General features: G+C 32.9%; 1 protein-coding gene across 7 annotated transcripts in view; it reads right to left on the bottom strand.

Moving 5' to 3' along the window:
• LOC142334498 (uncharacterized) overlaps positions 1–27223 on the bottom strand; it is a 653384-nt gene that overhangs the window by 40177 nt on the left and 585984 nt on the right. For 5 of the 7 annotated variants that reach the window (XM_075382580.1, XM_075382581.1, XM_075382583.1 and 2 more), the window contains one exon: positions 3368–3571. The exons of the other annotated variants lie outside the window; for them this stretch is intronic. In XM_075382580.1, the coding sequence (XP_075238695.1) occupies positions 3368–3571 (204 nt within the window). The remainder of the gene's footprint in view (positions 1–3367; positions 3572–27223) is intronic. 7 annotated transcript variants of the gene reach the window in all.

Raw genomic sequence — 27223 nt, 5'->3', positions numbered from 1 at the left:
TGTACTGAAGCTCTCCCTGCATAAGCTCTTTCAACAATTAAAAGAAAGCAGATGGGGACACTTTTACAGCCAAATTCTCTCTGATTTCACTCTCAAAGTTCAGTTTCAAAGGCTCAGTCTACGAAAAAACGTACGAATGTAACAAAGCAGGACGTCCTGAAATAAAATCCAAAGATAATAAACTAATAACACCACTATCATAATTTTTACAGCAATAGTCTTTAAAATCCAGCTTTAAAACATTTCACAATACACACAAAACAGAACAAAATAAACATTTGTTTTGGGTTCACTAAAGATATTAAATGATCGAGACAAAATCAATACTTTAAACCAAATCCAGCTTTGAGGAAAATCAACGGAAGGCAGATAAATCAACAGAAAAGATGCTATTTTTCTACTACTATTAATATATCTATTTTTATTATGATAAATGCAACAAAGGTACCAGAAAAAATTAAGAGATAGAAATTGACCGAATTTTTTCTAAGTGTCAGAGTGTTCTTATTTGGTGTGCAACTTCTGCATATTCGGTTAGATCCTAAAAATACACTGAATTCAGCTTCTAAACTGAACGCTACTAAGCAAAATACTAATGCCAGCTAAAAATCGCTTTAATGGACTTTAATAACCTAATGCACTATGACTTAATGACCGCGCTTTATAAGTTTATTTCTTTTCTTTTAATTGCTGTTGAACGAAGTTCATAGCAATTATTGTAAAAGTGTTGGTAATCTTAATGCAAATTTTTCGCTTGATCATTCTTATGCTTTTCTTCTGGCACACTCTTTGACTTCTCAAGTGACTTTTTCACGCTTTCGTTCTTCATTTTTTAGTGATCTCTATTGCTCTCACTCCGAAGTAAAGCTTGTAGCTAATATATAGTCGGTGGCAGTATAGCTAAAACAAAGCACAAATAGCACAGTCGGTAGTGCATATGGTTATGAAGCGGGAAATCAATGGTTCGAAGCCTGGTGAGGTCAAATCTTTTTCCCCGGTGGGCCACCCTTCTATCGTTAGAGAGCAATTCTTCGGACATTAGTCGGTTTATGTTTGGTTCTGCCCTTTTGACTTCGACCATATTCACTAAATTACGTAATCCAATGAGTGAAATAATTTAAAATCCATTGAGTTGAAACAGTGATTGAGGCATGAACATGAATATCGTGACTTCTGTAAAACCAAAAACGCGATCAAAAGGAAAAGCGAATTTAAAAAAAGTAAAGAGAAGAATTCCGGAAACGACCGAAGTCATATCCTTCTTCCTAATACCAAAAAACTGGCTTTCAAATTAGCTTATATCTACTTGCAGAAGGCATCAATGCATGAAAAAGAACACAGTCTTATTTCAAAGAACAAAAAAACTGCCAGTGAAAATTAACAAGAAAAATGAGTAAAACTCAATTAATTTTCCATGTAGTTTAAGCACACATACAAAAAAAATGTTTCGTGCAATGAGAACAAATTATCCAACAACAAAATATCAACCACCTCTCAATGAGCTCACAAACATCTCTAATTATGAAAAGGAGAAAATATATGGAAAAAATTGTGTTAAATTTCTCCATGTTTTTGTCAAATTGAACAGAAAAAGACAACTTTGTAACAAAACAAACCTGCATGCTTTATAATAAATAGAACCTACAGTCATGAGACTTTAATTGAATTACCAATAGAAAAAATAAAACAATATTATCAGCCAAAAATCGCAAAAGGACTAAAAAAGCAAAATTAATTTTAAAAACCTTCAAATTAATCTACAAAAAAACAAAAATAGAAAATAATTTAAAGGAAAAACCGTTGAAATCAAACTAATAAACCAAAAATATTCGCTGAAGAACTTTATTCAAAATGGTTTAGTGGCATTTCAAGCAAACTCTCAGTGCCGCACTGTCTAATGAAATCAATTGCAAACAAAATAAAAGTCTAAGAAAAAGGCCTTAAAAATTAATTTCTAACAACTGATAAAAGCAGAGCTGACCAGAACTATATGTCCCAGGAAATAATAGGCTGATATACGCTAGAATGCGGAGAATGAGAGAAACAAAAACATAAAATAACAAACACTAGTTTAGTTCTTGATTTTTGAAAGTTAAAAAACAAGTCTGAAAAAAAGAATTCGAAAAACAATTACATTTTCTTTGGCATTAAATTTAATAGCTATCCTCCTGTGTAGATTAAAATGTAGAAACAGTCCAAAGAACTGAAAGAATAGAATATATTGCAATAAAATACCAACATTGCAGAAAGTACCAAAAATGAATAAATTTGTTTTCTTAAAAGCCCAAAATGACTGGAAAAATTTGGAAATAGGTGCTTATTTAGAATTAAAAACGTAGTAAGAGGTTCACATATTAATACAGCTTTTATTAATTATCATTTTTTAAAAAAAATTAAATTATACGCAATAAAACTGGGCCAATTGGAAAAAACGGCTAAAAATGGTTATCTATAAGAAGCGGCATTCTGTCAAAAAAACACTTTTCAAAGTCAAGAAGTCATTCACTGATCAAAGCGCATGATCAAAAAACTTTCCTGGCTCAGAAAAAATTATTACACGCGGCAATTTGACTCTTTCGCTTTTAGGTCAAAACGCCGTCTGAACGAATACTTCCGGTAAAAAAAAACCTGAGGAAAAAGCCGGAAGAATTCCGGAAATGACTTGAATAGTCGCATTCGTGACAAAATCAGTGTCAAGCCCATAAAACCAACTGAACTAAAAAAATACATTACTTCTATATATCAAACAAGCCAACATTTTTTAACGTAATTGAAGGCATCAAATTGTGCAAGCAGCAACAGTCGAGCCATGTTAGGCTCCAAACACTTTCCATATTGAAGAGAAAATTGAATACTGCAAGAAATGGCCAAAATTGTTACAAAATTTATCACTTTTTGTAATTTCTCTCAATCGAAACAATATTTCACAAAACAAAAATAATAATCAATTGGCAAATAAATAAACTTAGCACATTAGTTGTCGCTTTGAATGACAATGAACGCAATAAGACTAAACAACGGCCAAAAAATTAATCAGATCTAAATTAACCATGAAAAAGACTAAAGAGACAGAACAATACCACAGACCAGCAAAAGCTCACACGAGAACAAAGACTTCTACAAACTTTGTTTGAGAGCAACTCATTAATCAGAATAACTTCCTCTAGAGCCATACCTGTAGAGTGCAATAATGGCCGGCTAATAGCTGGTGCGCGCTATAAACGTGGAAAATCTAAAGCTTGAAAAAATTGCGGAGCGTAAAAAGGCATATATCGAGCAACAAACGACAAATATCTAGGTCTGAAAGATCGACCAAAGGCCTATCCGCTAGATGACATGTGTTTGATGAAAACAGACAGTTACCTACCTCAGCCTTGCCAGCAAGCTCTTCGAAATCAGCGTACTCTTGAACATTTGTATAGAGACAATCATCTTCAATTGTAGGATCGTACTCATCTTTTGTTCTCGTTATTGAACGTTTTTGACATAACTCATCTACATCTTCAAATGAACGTGATAAATCAATATTTTCGTAGATGTCGCATTCCTTCTCGGCTTCAATAGCAGGCTTCTAAATATTTTCTGACTTTACAGACAATTAATAAATTAACAAAATTGGTAGACTCGGTTTCGTTCATATCAATTATTGCCTATTTATTATTTAAAAATACATTACATCCGAATTACTATTCCACGAATTCCATAACCAAAAGAAAAGCTCATCAGCTCGTTCACAAATGCTTATCAAACAAGAATCTCGTTCCCGGGAAAGCTCGCTCGCGATCTTAACTAGTGAGCAAATAACTGTTCTACCACAGTTTATATGACAGAGGACAAAGTAAAAACTACTATATGAGCAATTTTTGGACCTTTTTATTTGTGCCCCAATAGTTTATGCACCTATGCACCCTCAGTGACATAGTCATCAGTCAAAAATCCATAGACTAGAAGTCAGAAATAACGAAATAAAAATTTCAAACTTTTAATGAAAACTATTGAACATAAAATACTGCTACAGGATTACAACAAAAAGACATCACATGAAGAATTCCGAAAGCGACTCAAAGCGTCGCCATTGTCAAAAAAAAAACCAACCAAAACCACAAAATAAAAGTGAAAACCACACAAACTGTGCAATGATTTCGTTAATTAAAATTAGTTCAGTAGCAAAAAACTACAGCTGAATTTGAGCGAACATAGAGGCGAACTTCATAAAGGCCAAAATATTTCATTCAGTAAAAAAACATTTCACTACCTTGCCATGAATAACTTCAATTAAAAATACAATAAATTTTCCTGAGATCTTTGAAAAATTAAAAAAAATGCTCATTTCAGTTTGTATCCATTCTTGATTATTAACAGCTTTCTGTATACAGCAGTCATTTATTGCGCTTAGAGGGTTTAGAGTGAGGCAGCTTATTTATGATAAAAATTTTAATCAAGCGATTTGGCCTAAAACTCACGGCCATAAAAATAAGAAATGACGTCACATGCCTAAGCAAAAAAAGAGGTGAAAGGATCAGTGAAAGTCCACTTCAAGTATTACACGACGGAGACAAAAAAGATGTTTCAAAAACAAAAAACAAGAGTACAATATAGCTACGATAATTCTAGGCAGCAACAAAAAACAGTAAAAAATACAAAATCAGTCAAAAATTTTGTATGAAAAAACAGTGTTTAAATCGCAATGGAATATCAGCTAATGCCGATAAACAATCTAAACTTTTAAGTTGGACACTTTAAAAAGTAGGACACTTAAAAAAAACAAAAATATTGACCAGGCTACTGAATACGCTCCGAAAATTTAGACGTTTGTAATTCAATTAAAATGGATCACAAATTAAAAATGCATAAGATAAATACAAGAACTACAGAAAGATCAGAAACATAGAAAACCTTTTTAAAATGAAGCTTGCAGTTATTAAACGATCTTGAGAATAATAATAATAGATAACTATAATCTATTCGATTCGACATTTAAAAAATCACAAAATTGTTTCTCGTTAGATGGACTTCTTGTTTAATGAATCCTATCTTCCAATACCAAAAATGAGAAAAAAGACAAAAAGAGTAAAAATCTGTACCCAAAAGCACTTAACATCCAATAATAGCTAACAAAAACATTTCTACCAAGAAATACCAAAACTTCCAAGAAACGTAAAAACAACAGTATAAGATTTAGAGTTGACAGCAAAAAACTTTAATAATCATAGGAAAGGTATGGAAATCATAAAAATGATAAAAGCAAAGCAAAACAGAGCCCTTGAAACTCATAACTGTGATCACACTGAATTGCCCAAAAAGGATCCCTAGTAATACAATTCAGAGATTCTGAAGACATTGTAATAGCTAGAATGAGAAAGACAACTGAGAAAAGTTGAAAACAATAAAAAAAATTCATTTAAAAATTCAAACAGAAAAAGGAATTGTGTTTTCTTATAGATTGAGCCAACCTGCAGTTCTATTCAAAAATCTTCTTCACCGAAAGACAACATTTCAATACTTAAAATCATTATTATAATGCATAACGTAATACAAACTTCATTTATTAGGCACTAATTACAATAGATGCTCTTGAAAGCTTCAAAAAACAAATGAGAAAGACTGAAAATTGCCGCTTTAACCCCACTGCCCGAGGAGTTCAAGTGTAATACCAGTTTCATTGGTTTATCCCTTTTCATTTTATGCTGACTTGGACCTTGAAAATCTTTGCGTAAATATGCTTACAGGTTTTCAAACTCCATTGAGTCGGAACAGTGGTTGAGGCAAGCCAGAAATTAAAAGGCGAAAGCGGTAACCTATATAAAAAGAAAGAAGGTTTTAATCAAATGTAAAAATAATTAAAGAATAGCAATAATTAAAAAGCAGGAAAAAATAATCAACAAATTGAATGGACAATTAAAAAACCAGCGAAGTGACTAGCAGACAAAACGACAAAAGACATGAAAATAAAAAAGAAATTATAAAAAAGCAGGCACGTAAGAGCAAGAACCAATTAGCAGTACACCATGAACGTATTCGGGTAAATGCGTTGAATTAATTGTAAATTCCATTCAGTTGAAACAGAGACTGATGTAAGTAAGAAGTCAAACGCGAGAGTGGTGTCTTATGTGATACGAAAGAGGCAAACAGAATTAAAAAAAGAAAGTGTTTTATCAAAAATACCGTAGCAGCAGCTGCAGACTAACCTCGATCAAAGCCAACATTTCAGCAAAAACCTTCCTAACAACAGGGAAAACCCTCAAAAGAAAACAAAACAACTATATGCATCATTTTGTCATTCACTCAACGCAGCGCATGACTAAAAAAAGTTTCTCACTCAGCAACAATTAGTTCTCACAACAATTTCCTAATTTCCTTCACATTCGCTTTTAGGTCAATAAAGACTGCAATAAAGACTGTCAAAGAAATGTAGAAAAGCAACACTCCTGTTCAGTTCGTATAAAAGCAGGATGAAACGAAGCGCTTGAAAATCAGGAATCCGTAGAAACGGCAAATTGTAGAACATTTATGAAATCCTGCTTTGAAAAAATAAACGCTAATAACCAAGCAACCTTAAAATAATTGCATCCTCAAAAGTCGGATATAAGCAAGAACCGCATTATTTGCGAACATGCAAATGAAAGAATACAGCAAAAAGCAAAAATAATACTTTAGAGACGTCAATAATGTTGTCAAAGAGTAGAAAAGTGTTTTTCATAGAAATTAAGGGAAGATGCCTTATAACTGCGAAATAGACTTGAGTGCCTTAAAAAAGATAGAAACAGAAACAGATATAAGTTGAAACAGTTATTGACGCCGCTCAAAAAGCTAAGTAAAAACATAGCAATAATTTAATAAAGCTCATTAAGATTCTGTCCACAGAACAAAATGGACCTTTATTACACATTTGAGTTACGCTGACCTTCAACTAACTCAAATGAATTTAAGTTTTAAAGTGTAAAAGTCCTTTTATTGACTGAATTCACAAATGATCAAACTCTAATCACGCAATAGACCAAAACTTCTCATAGAGGGAGAAAAGACGTCACAACCGCAGACGCCGTCAGTGAGAGGACGAAATCATTCAAAATTTTGACTTTTTCAGCTTTCCTGTATGAACGAATGTAAAACGAAAATGAGCGTCAGAAGACGAAACCAAAAAAAAAACATTCAATTACAATTCAAAGAAGGAAATGAACAAACAGAAGACAACACCAACAGCCTCCTTAAAATAGCAAATGAAACATACCCGACAGACTGCCGACAGCCGCCACTGATTCCCAAAAGTCCGATTGAGATTGAAAGAACAGAATTAAATTGAAAAAACAGAGTGTTGTAAGAAATCTTTTAAAAGTGCAAACTAATTTGATCCCATTTTGTTGTCAGAAAAACTTATGTTACTTAATGAGAGGATTCAGGAGCTATCATCAATACCAATAAGCATTAGAGATGGTAATTAAGACATAAAAGAACAAAGGTTAAGTAGCGGGAATATAAAATTGCTATATGGGTTTATATCGTTTTAATGTCCTATTCCGTTTTTGTTTGTGACTCCCTTCATTTTAGATTGCTTTTGAACTGCTGGTCAAAAACGCGTTGAGCAGAATGAGCCAAAAACGAAAGTAGCCCAGAGACAAATTCCTTGTTCTTGTCCAGGAATTTGTTCTTGACAGACAAATTCCTGCTACCTAGTGAGAGGATACAGGAGCTATTATCAATACCAATGAGCATTACAGATGGCAATTAAGACTTATAAAAAAAATTTAAGCAGCGGGAATATAAAATTATTCTATATGGGTTTATATCGTTTCTATGTCTGATTTCATTTTTTCTGTGACTCCAATCATTTTAGATTGCGCTGCCAAACAAGAACTGTTTAAAAACACTTTTAGCAGAGCGAGCCAAAATTGAAACTAGCCTAGAGAAGTGAAAAAATTCACGCAAAATGTTGACTAAACTGTGAACTAATGTAAAGCGAAAGGAATTTTCATTCGAAGAAGTAAAAAACATAGCAGGACAAGTCCTGAATCCCATTCCGGAGCATTGAATGGAAAACTGCGAGCTACTATACTTGACCAGAAGGCAAGTCGATCAACGCTATCAAAAGAAAAACAACCTCAATAGCTGAGAAACTCAAAATCAGACAAAGTAATAAAAACTAATCATTGCTAATAACTCTCGCAGCTTTTAAACTGAAGGACCACGTTTGATCCAAATAAACATACCCATAAACCCAAGCACATGCCTTGAAAGAGCTTTATTGGCCAATAAAGATAGCAAAAATCGAGAAACATGACAAATACTTGAATATTACAAACATAAAAAATTGAAAATCACAAAATTTAGTGTTTCTTAATTTCGCAAATTGTAAAAATTTCACAACCACATTTTTTTCTTTGAATTATGTGCTGTAACCTATCAGCAGGACCTCAAAAATTTTCATTGCCACTGGCACGTAACGATTGATAAACACAGAGAGTGAATAAAAATAGCAAAATATATGAGAAAAATTCAACTTTTAACGAATTGCTGCTAAATCTTCACGTATTGGTTTCTTCAGAACCAACTTATACTTCCCAAAAGATAATCAGTACCCCAATTCCAGGCGCTAAAAAGTTGCATTCGCCCATGGATATCGATAAACTAGGAACATGACAAAAATTTTGAGAAATTTTGAAAACTAAAAATTTAAGAATTGCAAAAATTTGTGACAATAAAAATTTTAAAACCAGGTCATTGCCTCTAGCTGCCATGCATAAACAAATTATCAAACCCTAGAGGAGGTTAACGGACCACTGAGACGAGAAAAGTGAATAAAAGAAAAGGATTTTTTTGTTTAATGAAACCTATCTACCAAAAAAAGAGAAAAAAACTTATAAGAGTAAAACTGTTTACCCAAAAGCACTTAACATCCAATAATAGCTAAAAAAATTTCTAAGAATGAATACCAAAACTGCCGAGAAAAAACAGCAGTATAAGATTTAGAGTTAACAGCAAAAAAACTTTAAATCATAAGGAAGGTACGGAAAAAAATGATAAAAGCAGAGCAAAACAGAGACCTTGAAACTCAGTACACTGGCCACACCTAATTGACCAAAAAAGACTCCTAGTGGTACAGTTCAGAGACTGTGAAGACATTGTAAAAGCTACAATGAAAATGGCAACTGAGAAAAGTTGAAAACAAAAACAAAATTAATTAAAAATTCAAACAGAAAATGGAATTCTGTTTTCGTATAGTTTGAGATATCCTGCAGTTCTATTACCAAATCTTCTTCACAGAAAAAAACGATTTCAGTACTTAAAATCATTATTATAATGCATAACTTATAATAACAAAGTTTAAGTTGCGGGATTCCAAAATAGTGCTATATGGTTTACAATATTTCTATGTCTGACTTCGTTTATTTTGTGACTCCCTTTATTTTGGATTGCTTTGCCGAGCAACTGCTGTTTATAAACACTTTAAGCAGAACAAGCCAAATGAAATTAGCCTCGAGAAGTCAAAAAAACTTACGCAAAAAATGAAAAATCCATGCATAACGTAATACAATCTTCATTTATTAGGCACTAATTACAATAGACGCCCTCAACAGCTTCAAAAAACAAATGATCAAGTCTGAAAATTGCAGCTTTAAGCCAACTGCCCGACGTTCAGGAGTTCAAGTGTAATATCAGGAAATTAGCGGTAAACTCTAAAGAAAATTGTAACCAAATGCGCTAAGTCCTGCTTCATTGGTATATCCCTTTTCACTTGATGTTGACTTTGACATTGAAAATCTTAGCTTTTATATATATATGTATATATATATATATATATATATATATATATATATATATATATATACAAATATATATATATATATATATATATATATATTTACAGAACTTTATATTCCATTCAATTGGAACAGTGGTTGAGGTAAGCCAGAAATCAAAAGATAAAAGCGGTCCGTTATATAAAATGAAAGATGGTTTTAATCAAACGTAAAAATAAATTTAAATTAGCAATAATTTAAAAGCAAGAAGAATGAAAAAATTGAACAGACAAATAAAAAAATTAGCGAAGTGACAAACAGACTATGTACATATTGAAACCAAAAAAAAAGTTCCAAAAAATACAACAAAATTCTCTGGAAACTAGGAGGCAAGCAGCGGCAAACAAAACGACAAAAGATAAAAAAAGGAAATTATAAAAAAAGCACACTTGTAAGAGCAAGAACCAAATAGCAGTACACCATGAACGTATTCGCGTAAATGCGGTGAATTATTTCTAAATTAAATTCAGTTGTAAGTAAGAAGTCAAACGCAAGAGCGGTGTCTTATGTGATACGAAAGAGGCAAACAGAATTAAAAAAAGAAAGTGTTTTATCAAAAATACCGTAGCAGCAGCTGCAGACTAACCTCGATCAAAGCCAACATTTCAGCAAAATCCTTCCTAACAACAGGGAAAATCCTCAAAAGAAAACAAAACAACTATATGCATCATTTTGTCATTCACTCAACGCAGCGCATGACTAAAAAAAGTTTCTCACTCAGCAACAATTAGTTCTCACAACAATTTCCTAATTTCCTTCACATTCGCTTTTAGGTCAATAAAGACTGCAATAAAGACTGTCAAAGAAATGTAGAAAAGCAACACTCCTGTTCAGTTCGTATAAAAGCAGGATGAAACGAAGCGCTTGAAAATCAGGAATCCGTAGAAACGGCAAATTGTAGAACATTTATGAAATCCTGCTTTGAAAAAATAAACGCTAATAACCAAGCAACCCTAAAATAATTGCATCCTCAAAAGTCGGATATAAGCCAGAACCGCATTATTTGCGAACATGCAAATGAAAGAATACAGCAAAAAGCAAAAATAATACTTTAGAGACGTCAATAATGTTGTCAAAGAGTAGAAAAGTGATTTTCATAGAAATTAAGGGAAGATGCCTTATAACTGCGAAATAGACTTGAGTGCCTTAAAAAAGATAGAAACAGAAACAGATATAAGTTGAAACAGTTATTGACGCCGCTCAAAAAGCTAAGTAAAAACATAGCAATAAATTAATAAAGCTCATTAAAATTCTGTCCACAGAACAAAATGGACCTTTATTACACATTTGAGTTACGTTGACCTTCAACTAACTCAAATTAATTTAAGTTTAAAAGTGTAAAAGTCCTTTTATCGATTGAATTCACAAATGATCAAACTCTAATCACGCAATAGACCAAAACTTCTCATAGAGGGAGGAAAGACGTCACAACCGCAAACGCCGTGAGTGAGAGGACGAAATCAATCAAAAACTTGACTATTTCAGCTTTCCTGTATAAACGAATTTAAAACAAAAATGAGCGTCAGAAGACGAAATAAAAAAAACAGTCAATTACAATTCAAAGAAGGAAATGAACAGACAAGACCACACCAACAGCCTCCTTAAAATAGCAAATGAAACATACCCGACAGCCTGCCGACAGCCGCCACTGATTCCCAAAAGTCCGATTGAGATTGAAAGAACAGAATTAAATTGAAAAAACAGAGTGTTGTAAGAAATCTTTTTAAAGTGCGAACTAATTTGATCCCATTTTGTTGTCAGAAAAACTTATGTTACTTAATGAGAGGATTCAGGAGCTATCATCAATACCAATAAGCATTAGAGATGGTAATTAAGACTTAAAAGAACAAAGGTTAAGTAGCGGGAATATAAAATTGCTATATGGGTTTATATCGTTTTAATGTCCTATTCCGTTTTTGTTTGTGACTCCCTTCATTTTAGATTGCTTTTGAACTGCTGGTCAAAAACGCGTTGAGCAGAATGAGCCAAAAACGAAAGTAGCCCAGAGACAAATTCCTTGTTCTTGTCCAGGAATTTGTTCTTGACAGACAAATTCCTGCTACCTAGTGAGAGGATACAGGAGCTATTATCAATACCAATGAGCATTACAGATGGCAATTAAGACTTATAAGAAAAAAATTTAAGCAGCGGGAATATAAAATTATTCTATATGGGTTTATAACGTTTCTATGTCTGATCTCATTTTTTTTGTGACTCCAATCATTTTAGATTGCGTTGCCGAACAAGAACTGTTTGAAAACACTTTTAGCAGAGCGAGCCAAAATTGAAACTAGCCTAGAGAAGTGAAAAAATTCACGCAAAATGTTGACTAAACTGTGAACTAATGTAAAGCGAAACGAATTTTCATTCGAAGAAGTAAAAAACATAGCAGGACAAGTCCTGAATCCCATTCCGGAGCATTGAATGGAAAACTGCGAGCTACTATACTTGACCAGAAGGCAAGTCGATCAACGCTATCAAAAGAAAAACAACCTCAATAGCTGAGAAACTCAAAATCAAACAAAGTAATAAAAACTAATCATTGCTAATAACTCTCGCAGCTTTTAACCTGAAGGACCATGTTTGATCCAAATAAACATACCCATAACCCAAGCACATGCCTTGAAAGAGCTTTATTGGCCAATAAAGATAGCAAAAATCGAGAAACATGACAAATACTTGAATATTACAAACATAAAAAATTGAAAATCACAAAATTTAATGTTTCTTATATTCGCAAATTGTAAAAATTTCACAACCACATTTTTTCTTTGAATTATGTGCTGTAACCTATCAGCAGGACCTCAAAAATTTTCATTGCCACTGGCACGTAACAAAAGATAGAAACAGAAACAGATATAAGTTGAAACAGTTATTGACGCCGCTCAAAAAGCTAAGTAAAAACATAGCAATAAATTAATAAAGCTCATTAAAATTCTGTCCACAGAACAAAATGGACCTTTATTACACATTTGAGTTACGTTGACCTTCAACTAACTCAAAATAATTTAAGTTTTAAAGTGTAAAAGTCCTTTTATTGATTGAATTCACAAATGATCAAACTCTAATCACGCAATAGACCAAAACTTCTCATAGAGGGAGAACAGACGTCACAACCGCAAACGCCGTGAGTGAGAGGACGAAATCAATCAAAAACTTGACTTTTTCAGCTTTCCTGTATAAACGAATTTAAAACAAAAATGAGCGTCAGAAGATGAAATAAAAAAAAACAGTCAATTACAATTCAAAGAAGGAAATGAACAAACAGAAGACAACACCAACAGCCTCCTTAAAATAGCAAATGAAACATACCCGACAGATTGCCCACAGCCGCCACTGGTTCCCAAAAGTCCGATTGAGATTGAAAGAACAACTAAATTGGAAAAACAGAGTGTTGTAAGAAATCTTTATGACGTGCCAACTAATTTGATCCCATTTTGTTGTCAGAAAAACTTATGTGACTTAATGAGATGATTTAGGAGCTATTATCAATAAGCATTAGAGATGGTAATTAAGACTTAAAAGAACAAAATTTATGTAGCGGGAATCTAAAATTGTGCAATATGGGTTGATATCGTTTGTATGTCCTATTTCGTTTTTTTCTGACTCCCGTCATTTTAGATTGCTTTTGAACAGCTGCTCAAAAACCTTTGAGCAGAATGAGCCAAAAACGAAAGTAGCCAAGAGAAGTAAAAAAAAAATTCACGCAAAATGTTGACTAAACTTTAAACTAATGTAAAGCGAAACTAATTTTTATTCGAAGAAGTAAAAAACATAACAGGACACGTCCTGATTCCCAATCCGGAGCATTGAATGGAAAACTGAGAGCTACTTTACTTGACCAGAAGCCCAGTCGATCAACGGCAGTAAAAAAACACAATCTCAATAGCTGAGAAACTCAAAATTCAACAAACTAAAAAACATAGCTGGCAGATTGCCAGAAAATAGCCGCAATAGATTCGTAGATCGGCCGTCAAAAAAAACAGTAAGGCAGACCAAAAAGATTTGTCTTCATTGAAGGCTGATCTGTTATATTTTGATTAAAAAAATCTGTATAAGTTATTGCTGCCTCTATTAGCTGATCTCAGATAACCTTCATTTAGAGTGACAAACACCCATTTGACCTTATCTCTTTGAATTAAAGTAAATAAAAGTCAATTTCAAAGTGAGGAAGTCATTTTTGAGAGTGAGGTAAGTCAAGTGTGACCAAAAAATTAATCACGCGCATGAACAAAAAAACTCGCTCCACTAAGAGCGAAAAATGACGTCACACATGCAATTCAGTTAAAATTGCATGAACGAATGAACAAAAAGTGGCTGTGACGTCATATGGTCGTAACAAAAATCATGACGACGAAATAAAAAAAAACCAAGAGAAGGCCAATAATAGCCCCAGCTATCGCTGTGCGGCTATTAAAAACTAATCATTGCTAATAACCCTTGAAGCTTTTAACCTGAAGGAACAAGTTTAATCCAAATAAACATACCCATTAATCCAAGCACAAGCCTTGAAAGAGGCTTATTGGCCAATAAAGATAGCAAAAATCGAGAAACATGACAAATACTTGAAGGTTACAAACATTACAAAATTTGAAAATCGCAAAATTTAGTGTTTCTTATATCCGCAAAAAAAAATCAAAATCTTTCTCCGAAAAATGTGCAGTAAACTATCAGCATTACCTAAAAAATTTTCAATGCCATTGACCCGTAATGATTGATAAACACAGAGAACGAATGAAAATAGCTAATAATACTGCTAAATGAATAAAAATGCTGCTAACATTTCAGATATTGGTTTTTTAAGAACCAAATTATCCTTCCAAAAGGCCAATCAGTACCCAAATTGCGGGCGCATTTGCTCATAAATATCGATAAACTAGGAACATGACAAAAATTTTGAGAAACTTTGAAAACTCAAAATTTAAAAATTGCAAAAATTTGTGATATTGAAAATTTGAAAATCAGTTCATTGCACCTAGCAACTAAGCAAAAACAAACTATCAAACTCTAGAGGAGGTTAACGGACCACTGAGACAAGAACAGTGAATAAAAGAGAAAGGGTTTTTGTTTAATGAATCCTATCTACCAAAAAAGAGAAAAAAGGGTTAAAAGAGTTAAACTGTGTACCCAAAAGCACTTAACAGCCAATAATAGCTAAAAAAATTTCTAAGAAGAAATACCAAAACTGCCGAGAAAAAACAGCAGTATAAGATTTAGAGTTAACAGCAAAAAAACTTTAAATCATAAGGAAGGTATGGAAATAAAAATGATAAAAGCAGAGCAAAACAGAGACCTTAAAACTCAGTACACTGGTCACACCTAACTGAACAAAAAGGACTTCTAGTAATACAGATCAGAGACTGTGAAGACATTGTAAAAGCAACAATGAGAATGGCAACTGAGAAAAAATGAAAACAAAAACAATATTAATTAAAAATTCAAACAGAAAAAGGAATTTTGTTTTCGTATAGATTGAGCTATCCTGCAGTTCTATTAACAAATCTTCTTCACTCAAAATCATTACTATAATGCATAACTTATAACAACAAAGTTTAAGCAGCGGGATTCCAAAATAGTGCTATATGGGTTTATAACGTTTCTATGTCTCATTTCTTTTATTTTGTGACTCCCTTCATATTAGATTGCTCTGCCAAGCAACTGCTGTTTAAAAAAACTTTGAGCATAAAAAGCCAATTGAAACTAGTCTCGAGAAGTCAAAAAAACTTACGCAAAAATGAAAAATCCATGCATAACGTAATACAATCCTCATTTATTAGGCACTAATCACAATAGACGCCCTTCACAGCTTCAAAAAACAAATGATCAAGTCTGAAAATTGCAGCTTTAAGCCAACTGCCCGACGTTCAGGAGTTCAAGTGTAATACCAGGAAATTAGCGGTAAACTCTAAAGAAATTCGTAACCTATTGCGCTAAGTCCTGCTTCATTGGTTTATCCCTTTTCATTTTATGCTGACTTGGACCTTGAAAATCTTTGCGTAAATATGCTTACAGGTTTATATAAAATGAAAGATGGTTTTAATCAAACGTATAAATGATTTAAAAACAGCAATAACTTAAAAGCAGGAAGAAATAATCAAAAAATTGAATGGACAATTAAAAAACCAGCGAAGTGACTAACAGACTATGTTAATATTAAAACTAAAACAAAAAAGTTCCAAAAAAAAAACAAAAAATTGCTTGGAAACAAAGAGGCAAGCAGCGGCAAACAAAACGACAAAAGACATGAAAAAAAGAAATAATAAAAAAGCAGGCACGTAAGAGCAAGAACCAATTAGCAGTACACCATGAATGTATTCGCGTAAATACGGTGAATTAATTCTAAATTCCAATCAGTTGAAACAGAGACTGATGTAAGTAAGAAGTCAAACGCGAGAGTGGTGTCTTATGTGATACGAAAGAGGTAAAGAGAATTAAAAAAAGAAAGTGTTTTATCAAAAATACCGTAGAATCAACTGCAGAGACTGTAACCTCGATCCAAACCAACATTTCAGCAAAAATTTTCAACATTTCCAAAATTTTCAAAATTACCAAAATTTCAGCCAACAACAGGGAAAATCCTTAAAAGAATACAAAACGGCTAAGGAGCGGTTAGCTATTTGCATCATTCACTCAACGCAGCGAATGACTAAAAATGTTTCTCACTCAGCAGCAATTAATTCTCACATTAGTTTCCGTCACATTCGCTTGTAGGTCAATGAAGACTAAAAAAATAATTCAAAGACAGAATATTAATTTAAGTTTTAAAGTGCAAAAGTCTTTTATTGATTGAATTCACAAATGATCAAAATCTAAAATTGCAAATGACCAAAACTTTTCATAGAGGGAGAAATGACATCGCAATCCCAAACGCTGTCAGGGAGAAGAGGAAGTCATTCAAAAAATTTGACCTCTTCAGCTTTGCTGTATAAACGGAGAAAAAACGAAAATGAGCGTCCGACGGTGAAACCAAAAAAAACATAGGAGGAAGTCCTGAATTACAATTCTAAGAAAGAAATGAATAAACAGAAGACAACACTAACAGCCTCTTTAAAATAGCAAACTCTGATCATGAAACATACCCGACAGATTGCTGGACAATAGCCGCCACTGATTCGCAAATGTCCCATTGAGATTGAACGAATAGAATAAAATGGAAAAACAGGTTGATTTAAAACTTCTTAAATCACGCAAACTAATTTTATTCCATTTTCTTGTCAGACAAACTAATTTGGCGCAAACTAATTTGATTCCATTTTCTTGTCAGACAAATTCCTGCTACCTAGTGAGAGGATACAGGAGCTATTATCAATACCAATGAGCATTACAGATGGCAATTAAGACTTATAAGAAAAAAATTTAAGCAGCGGGAATATAAAATTATTCTATATGGTTTTATAACGTTTCTATGTCTGATCTCATTTTTTTTGTGACTCCAATCATTTTAGATTGCGTTGCCGAACAAGAACTGTTTGAAAACACTTTTAGAAGAGCGAGCCAAAATTGAAACTAGCCTAGAGAAGTGAAAAAATTCACGCAATATGTTGAACAAAGTGTGAACTAAGGTAAAGCGAAACGAATTCTAACTCGAAGAGGTAAAGACATAGCAGGACAAGTCCTGAAATCCAATTCTAAGTATTGAATGAAAAAGTGAGAGCTACTGTACTTGACCAGAAGGTCAGTTGAACAACGCCAGCCAGAATAAAATCTCAATAGCTGAGAAACTCAAAATGAAACAAACTAAGCAAATATATAATTACTGCTAAAACTATTGAAACTATTACCCCAAAGGACCAAGTTTGATCCAAATAAACATACCCATTAACCCAAGCACAAGCCTTGAAAGAGGTTTATTGGCCCAAAAAGATAGCAAAAATCGAGAAAAATGACAAATACTTGAATATTACAAACATTACAAAAAATGAAAATAGCAAAATTTAGTGTTTCTTATTTTCGCAAATTGTAAAAAATTCAAAACGACATTTTTTCTTTGAAACATGTGCAGTAACCTATCAGCTGGACCTGAAAAGTAATCATTGGCCATTGGGCCATAACGATTGATAAACACAGAATGAAGAAAAATAGCAAAAAATTTGAGAAAAATTGCAACTTTTAACGAAATGCTGCTAAAAATTCAGATAATAGTTTCTTCAGAACCAACTTATCCTTCCAAAAAGGCTATCCTTCTCATCCTTCCCAAAAATCAGTACCCCAATTCCAGGCGCTAAAAAGTTGCATTCGCTCATATCAAATAAATTTGCTCAAATAAAAAAACCAAGAGAAGGCCAATAATAGCTCCAGCTATCGCTGTGGGGCTATTAAAAAGTAATTCGGAGTCAATTAATGAACTATTTAGCCCAAGAAATCATGCTTGGTTTTTTTTATAAAAAACCAGCGCACTCAAATGCTCAAGCAGCAATACGACTGAATTATTCAGCCCAAGAAATCAACAGACTTAAAAAAATCAGAAACATGAAAACCTGTTTTTTAAAGAAAAAAACCTGTTTGAAAACGTAATTTGAAGTCAATTAATGAATTATCTAGCCCCAGAAATCAACCAACCTAAAAAAATCGTAAATGAAAACCTGCTTGGTTTTTTTTAATAAAAAACCAGCGCACTCAAATGGTCATGCAACACTACGAATGAATTATTTAGCCAAGAAATCAACAGACTTAAAAAAATCAGAAATATGAAAACCTGTTTTTTAAAGAAAAAAACCTGTTTGAAAACGTAATTTGAAGTCAATTAATGAATTATTTAGCCCCAGAAATCAACCAACGTAAAAAACTCAGAAAAAAGCAAACCTGTTTTTTTTAAAAAAAAGCCGCGCACTCAAATGCTCAAGCAACAATACAAAAGACTTTTTATAGGCCCACAAAGCTGTCTAAATCTGGCAAAAAATTGAAAGAAATAAGCAAAAAAGTTACAAAGGACTTATTTTCGTATCAATATTTACACCAAAAACACTGTTTCTTGTCCCCGCAAAGCTTTAATCAACTGGTAGTTGAGAACTGGTAGCAGTCACCCAACCTAAGCTTTGCAGCAACATGTTAAACAAATTAAAAAAAACAAACAAAAAAGCGAAGAAATAGAAAATTGTATAATGAGCTAGAACAACTGATATCAAAACAAAACTCCCCAAATGCTATCAATAACTGAAGACTAATACAAAAAATGTTAAAAAAAACTTACAACCGAGCAAAATTTTTTTGGTAAAAAAAGGTAAAAATAGCTGAAAATTGATATCCAAAGTGTAAAATTCACGCACTCTAATGGCGGGTTAGATAATTGTAAGAAACACTTTTGACTGAAAGAAAGGAGCTGAAAATAAACAAAATGCTTTCAAAAAGCCGTACTTTATCTAAGAAAATGCTCGCTTAGTGAAAAATTTTTTACACCTAATTTGGTCGTTTGCTCTCAAATAATCGACATGAACAGAAAACCAATCTCTCTTCTATCAGTTCTTCGATAATTTGACCTAAACAGTTATCAGTGACTTCACTTCCTGTTTCAAATACACTAACAAAATTACGGGTTAAAAAAGAGGCTCCACCAGTACTCCTCTTCGAGTCGTATAAGAGAAAGTGTAACAATACGATTCAATTTTTTTGAATTGTAAATGACCGCGAACTCCGCAAATGGTTGTTCGTGCAAGATCACAAACAACCATTAAAAGTTATGGCAATTGATAACAATTTCTATAGAAAATTTAAAATTCAAAGTAATTCAAAGTTATTAATTATTTCAATTTTTTTCACAAACGTCGGTGACACAATCTCAAAAGAGCGATTTTGCAAAGGTACACTTAATGTGGACTGGATAAAAACCTTGCCAAACTTAAAAGAAAAGGCCCGGAACATTCATATGAAGCCTCGAAAAATCAATTCTTCCACCATGAAGTCGTATGCAAGCCAGAATTAGTCAAAGCTGTTTAAATTTTTTTTGGTCATCAATAAGAGATAATAACTGAAGTTGAGCGACATTGAAAGAAAAATGTGGGAAGAAAGTACCTGAATATTTTGACGCAAGCTCTTGAATATTTTGATTTTGCTCTTTTGAGTTTGACAGTATTCACCACGTTGCGTAACAAAAAACGTGAAAGAATTTAAAATCCATTCAGTTGAAACAGTGATTGAGATAAGTCAGAAGTCAAGCGTGAAAATCGTGACTTATGTAAAACGAAAAACTTGATCAAAAAGTAAAGCTGGTTTTGAAAAAATATATATAGCAGGTTAAGTCCTGAAATACAATCCAAAGAATTGAACGAAAAACTTAGGACTACTGCACCTGACCAGAAGATCAGTTGAGCAACGCCAGCCAAAATGAAAAATCTCAAAGTTGGAGAAAATAAAATCAAACAAACTAAACAAAGATATAATCATTGCTAAAACTCTTGAATCTTTAATCCTGAAGGCCAAGTTTGATCCAATTAAATATACCTATTAGCCTAAGCACAAGCCTTGAAAAAGGTTTATAGGCCAAAAAAGCAAAAATAGAGAAACATGTCAAATTTTTCATTAATAAAATGAAAATTGCCAAAACTGCAGAACCATTTCATTCTCTCCAGTGGCTATTAAAAAAAATAGAAAAAAATTGTAAAAAATTGCAAGCTTTTTCAAAAAGTGCGATTTAAATGCTGAAAAGCCCTCAATTACCACTAGAAACTATGCAATAACATAACATCGAACATTTGGGGCTAGCAAAATAATGATAATAGTTGTCAAAAAAATAAATTTGCGTGCTACGTTTGGAGTACAAAACAAATAGCTCATAAATATTCCAAACACCTTTATCAACTTTTACAAACCTCAATTTCAGACGGGTCCAGCAAAAATGACGAAAAAACGCGAAAAATTTTCAGCATTTTGTGCTCAAAAACTCCTTACAATGACCCTTTAACCTTGAATCGCGGCCTTCCCAGTAGCTTCACCACTCTAAGCACTTGAAGGACTACTAAACGTGGCTAAGGGCCTCTAATGAAATTTGATGCATGCTGAGCTTTTTACCTGCTTATCCGTTTTAAAATCTCAAAGTCATGAAAAAGTTGTTAAAACATCTTGCAAAAAAATGCAGAGCATCAATACAATTCAATTCTTGGATTGTAAAAGGAGAGCGGCTAAAAAATAGTTGTTGAGAGGCTGACGACAGCTATTAAAAATATTAATATTGAATTGAAACCTTTGAATGAATGCAAATATGCCTAACTAGAGAACAAAAGAGAACTATTTTAAATGACTTTACGATAGAACAAGAAAAAAACAATTACAAAAAAAAACGCGAAATGCAAATAATCACAAACATTTTAAAAAAAAAGTTGTGTCAAAGTCTCGAAAACTGTTAGTTATCAATAAAAAAGAGCAAGAATAGGAGAAACTAAGAGACAGATAGATTAAGTGACCGAACAAATAAAACAACTACCAGAAAAAGCAAAGCCTGAAAAAAAACTGATAGTTTTGAATTGAAGAATTATGCGATCTCAAAATTGTCCAACAAAATGGCCAGTGGTATCCATCATTAAAGAGACGCAGTGAAAGAAAAACTAGACAACGAAATAAGCGGCAAATGAAAATTTACCCCGGAGATTGCCGGAAAATAGCCTTCGTTGATTCCCATAACCCAGATTGGGATTGAAAAAAAAAGTGAAAAAAAAACTAGAAAAAGACGGTCGTTTTTACAGATACAATTATTAATTGCTAAAACTATTCTGATGTCATTTTGGAGCTGAACATGCTCCTGCTTCGTAGTGAGACCACACAGGGGCTAGTATCAATACGAATAAGCATTAGAGATCGTAAGTAAGATCAAAGTGCGAGTAACGGGCATCTAAGATTGGGCTTTATGGGTTTACCCCATTTCAATTTCTGATTACGTTTTTTGATACCAACTCTGATCATTTTGAATTGCTTTGCTGAGCAACTGCTGTCTAAAAACCCTTAGCAGAATTAGAGAAGAGTGAAACTAGCCTAGAGAAGTTAAAAAGATTTCACGCAAAATGTTGAACAAGCTGTGAACTAAAATAAAGCGAAAAAATTTTAATACGACCAAAAAATAGAAGCGCTATAACAGCCGGCAGAAAAACTGCGCGCGGCTATTAATAATAATAATTTTTGAACGCAAGTCGTGTCAAAGTTTTCAAAAAAGGAAAAGTTAGATATTAAAAACCTTCAAAATCATCAGGAGCCTTTTGGAGCTTTCCATTATCAGGCTGAGTGGTACTTCCATGAAAGAAGAAGAAATCCCTAAATTCGTTGAATTTATATTTGAAAACAATTAGTCTCAAATTCGGTGAAACCGTTTGTTTTCTATTCAAATCAAGAAATCAATTTGATCCAACCTCAATAGAGAACTATTTAGGCCCATTCAAGAGACCAAATAACAAAAAAGGGACTACAAAAAAGGCAACATCCAACAAAATCATCTAAATATTACAAAGACAATTAGCATCTTGAAAACCATTAGTTACCTTTTGCGGTCTTAAAACAACTATGCATTAATAAAGTACCCGTTTAACCTTTCAAAAGTATTCCTTCAAAAAACGGAGAGAAAACAGTGAAAACGAAAGTTAAATTACTGCACGTGAACAAAAACTCGCACACACAAAACCGAACATTTTTGTTTAAACTTTTTTCTCAATTGATTTCAAAGCAGTTTGAAACAATGTCACGCCTTATAACTACTCGCTTTCCACTCATCGTACTACTCCAGCGTAATTAAAATTACTTCACAAATTTGATTTCCCGTTGACAATAAAAGGTAAAATTAGCTTCCAAATTGCTAGAATCTCCTGGCAGAATGCTGAGGTCGAACAAAATAACAAACTTAACTCAGATAAAGCGGATTTTAGTTTTATGTAAACTGTACTAAAAATATGAAACTTCAATTTATTTTTCGCATAGTACAAGAACACATACAAACAAAAAAGTTCGCTCATGCAACCGAAGCTGTTCATCTGCCCCAAAAAATTGTGCAGGACATAATAAGACCGCATATATCTGTTTTGGAAATAAAGAAAAGCCGAGAAAAAATTTATCGAATATCACTATTTGTAAAATTTCATCGGAAAAAGCAGATTTTCACCAACAAAACTTAGTTCAATGTTTAGTAAACCGTGCATACAAGCATTAGTCTTCAATTCAGTTCGCAATAAATTCAATACAGAAGTAGAGTGGCCCAGAAATCGCAATCTCAGAACAGAAAAATAAGTGGAATTTCTTTATTTCAACCCTTTTGTGTAACAGAAAGCTGCAACACAGTATCAAATTAAACAGAAAGTTGAAAATATATTCTACAAGAACCTCTTGGTCACAATAAAAAAAACTTGGAACCAAAAATCGGCTTCAAAGCGGCACGTGAACACAAAATTTCACTCACTGACAGAAATTTTTTCATATCTATATTTCTCTGTTCCAAACGAAGCTAGAAGAAAAAAAAATCTACCACTCTCTCTTTCTCTCTCTCTCTCTCTCTATCTATCTATCTATCTATCTATCTATCTATCCATCTACCCATCTATCCATCTATCCATTTATCTATCTATCTATCTATCTATCTATCTATCTATCTATCTATCTATCTATCTATCTATCTATCTATCTATCTATCTATCTATCTATCTATCTATCTATCTATCTATCTATCTATCTATCTATCTATCTATCTATCTATCTATCTATCTATCTATCTATCTATCTATCTATCTATCTATCTATCTATCTATCTATCTATCTATCTATCTATCTATCTATCTATCTATCTATCTATCTATCTATCTATCTATCTATCTATCTATCTATCTATCTATCTATATATCTATCTATCTATCTATCTATCTATCTATCTATCTATCTATCTATCTATCTATCTATCTATCTATCTATCTATCTATCTATCTATCTATCTATCTATCTATCTATCTATCTATCTATCTATATATCTATCTATCTATCTATCTATATATAGATATATATATACCTAGATATATATACCTATCTATCTCCGACGCTCCTTTCACAGCAGAAATTTTTTAAAACTTTATTCTTTCCTTGCATTTTCGGGGTTTAATTGCTAGCTCAAGTATCAAATAAAAGTAGCCTGAAGAGCTCCGGAAACGTTTGGAAGAGTCAGCTCTGCAAAAACCTGTGAGAATACTATTACCCCTTGTCAGACTCATAAAAAATTGAACATAACTGGCAGATTGCCAGAAAATAGCCGCAATAGCTTCGTAGATCTGCAGTCTAAAAAAAACAGTAAAGACAGACCAAAAAAATCGTCTTTTCATTGAAGGCTGATCTGTTATATTTTGATTAAAAATCTGTATAAGTTATTGCTGCCTTTATTAGCTACTCTCAAATAACCTTCATTTAGAGTGACACACACCCATTTGACCTTATCTCTTTGAATTAAAGTAAATAAAAGTCTATTTCAAAGTGAGGAAGTCAATTTTGAGAGTGAGGTAAGTCAAGTGTGACCAAAAATTTAATCACGCGAATCAACAAAAAAACTTGCTCCACTAAGAGCAAAAAATGACGTCACACACGCATTTCAGTTGAAATTGCATGAACGAACGAACAAAAAGCACATTTGAAGTGGTTGTGACATCATATGGTTGTAACAAAAATCGTGAAGACGAAATAAAAAAAACCGAGAGAAGGCCAATAATAGCTCCAGCTATCGCTGTGCGGCTATTAAAAAGTAATTTGGAGTCAATTAATGAACTATTTAGCCCAAGAAATCATGCTTGGTTTTTTTAATAAAAAACCAGCGCACTCAAATGCTCAAGCAGCAATACGACTGAATTATTCAGCCCAAGAAATCAACAGACTGAAAAAAAATCAGAAATATGAAAACCTGTTTTTTAAAGAAAAAAACCTGTTTGAAAACGTAATTTGAAGTCAATTAATGAATTATTTAGCCCCAGAAATCAACCAACCTAAAAAAATCATAAATGAAAACCTGCTTGGTTTTTGTTTAATAAAAAACCAGCGCACTCAAATGGTCATGCAACAATACGAATGAATTATTTAGCCAAGAAATCAACAGACTTAAAAAAATCAGAAGTATGAAAACCTGTTTTTTAAAGAAAAAAACCTGTTTGAAAAAGTAATTTGAAGTTAATTAAAGAATTATTTCGCCCCAAAAATCAACCAACCTAAAAAAATCAGAAAAAAGAAAACCTGAGAAAAACTGCAACTTTTAACGAAATGCTGCTAAAAATTCAGATAATAGTTTCTTCAGAATCAACTTATCCTTCCAAAAAGGCTATCCTTCTCATCCTTCCCAAAAATCAGTACCCCAATTCCAGGCGCTAAAAAGTTGCATTCGCTCATATCAAATAAAATCGCTCAAATAAAAAAAACCAAGAGAAGGCCAATAATAGCTCCAGCTATCGCTGTGGGGCTATTAAAAAGTAATTCGGAGTCAATTAATGAACTATTTAGCCCAAGAAATCATGCTTGGTTTTTTTTATAAAAAACCAGCGCACTCAAATGCTCAAGCAGCAATACGACTGAATTATTTAGCCCAAAAAATCAACAGACTTAAAAAAAATCAGAAATATGAAAACCTGTTTTTTAAAGAAAAAAAACCTGTTTGAAAACGTAATTTGAAGTCAATTAATGAATTATTTAGCCCCAGAAATCAACCAAACTAAAAAAATCAGAAAAAAGAAAACCTGTTTTTTAAAAAAAACCGCGCACTCAAATGCTCAAGCAACAATACAAAAGACTTTATAGACCCACAAAGCTGTCTAAATCTGGCAAAAATTGAAAGAAATAAGTTACAAGGGAGCTATTTTCGTATCAATATTTACACCAAAAACACTGTTTCTTGTCCCCGCAAAGCTGTAATCAACTGGTAGTTGAGAACAGGTAGCAGTCACCCACCCCAAACTTTGCAGCAACATGTTAAACGAATTAAAAAGCAAACAAAAAAAGCGAAGAAATAGAAAAATGTATAATGAGCTAAAATAACTGATATCAAAACAAAACTCCCCAAATGCTATCAATAACTGAAGAATAATACAAAAAATGCTAAAAAAAACTTAAAACCACGCAAAATTTTATTTCTAGAAAATGGTAAAAAATGGTAAAAAAGGTAAAAACAGCTGAAAATTGATATCAAAAGTGAAAAATTCACGCACTCTAATGCCGGGCTAGATAATTGAAAGAAACACTTTTGACTGAAAAAAAAAGAGTTGAAAATAAACAAAGTGCTTTTAAAAAGCCGTACTGGATCTCAAAAAAATGCTCGCTTAGTGAAAAATTTTTTACACCTACTTTCGTCGCTGGCTCTCAAATAAGCGACATGAACAGAAAACCAATCTCTCCTCCATCAGTTCTTAGGCAATTTGACCTAAACAGTTATCAGGGACTTCACTTCCTGTTTCAAATACACTAACAAAATTACGGGTCAAAAAGAGGCTCCACCAATACTCCTCTTCGAGTCGTAAAAAAGAAAGTGTACCAATACGATTCAATTTTTTTGAATTGTAAAGGACCACGAACGCCGCAAATGGTTGTTTGTGCAAGATCAAAAATGTAAAAAGTTATGACGATTGATAACAATTTTTATAGAATATTTAAAATTCAAAGTAATTCAAAGTTATTAAACATAGCCGGCAGATTGCCGGAATAGCTGCCAAAGAATAGACCTGCGTGCCATACAATAGAGATAGAAACAGATACAGATCTATATTGAAAAAAAATCGACGCAGCTCAAAAAACTAGTCTAAAAAACATTCAGCGATAAATTAAAAAAGCTTGTTAAAATTCATTCCACAGACGCCTCTTATTAGGGAACTTTACTGCATATAGGAGTTCCTTTGACCTTAAACAATTTCAAATTAAACTTAAGTTTTAAAGTGCAAAAGTCATTTTATTGAAGGAGGTAAGTCACGTGTGATCAAAATCTAATCACGCAAATAACCTAAAAACTTTTGCTAAAGCGAGTGAGAAATGACGTCACGCGCGCAAATGCCTTTAGTGAGAGGAAGAAGTCATTCAGAAAAATTGTCTTTTTCAGCTTTGCTGAGTGAACAAATGTAAAACGAAAAAAGAGCGTCAGACGACGAAACAAAAAAAACATAGCAGGACAAGTCCTGACGTACAATTCAAAGAATTTTCATTGACTAAACAAAAAACTAGACCTGGAATGAACTATGAATGGATTGGGAAAACCATTTAGAAAAAAATCCGATCCAAAAAATCTAAAAAAAATAGTAAAAGCCAAAGTGAAATTGCCGCATGTGAACAAAAAACACTAGCGAGAAAGCGAATTTTCGTTCAAACGCCGTTTTCTCACTACTTTAAAATTAGAGCGAAAAAAATTCACGCCACAAAACCACTCGCTTTTTCGCTCCACTTTCTGTTTCGGCGTGACCAAAATCACCACTCCAATTTGACTTCAAAAATCATGAAAATGTGTGAACAGA

This window comes from Convolutriloba macropyga, chromosome 2, assembly GCF_964194025.1.
Source record: "Convolutriloba macropyga chromosome 2, txConMacr16.3, whole genome shotgun sequence".
Lineage (NCBI taxonomy): Eukaryota > Metazoa > Xenacoelomorpha > Acoela > Convolutidae > Convolutriloba > Convolutriloba macropyga.
Note: the sequence above shows the minus strand (reverse complement) of the source record. Positions and strands in the feature narration are given on the sequence as shown.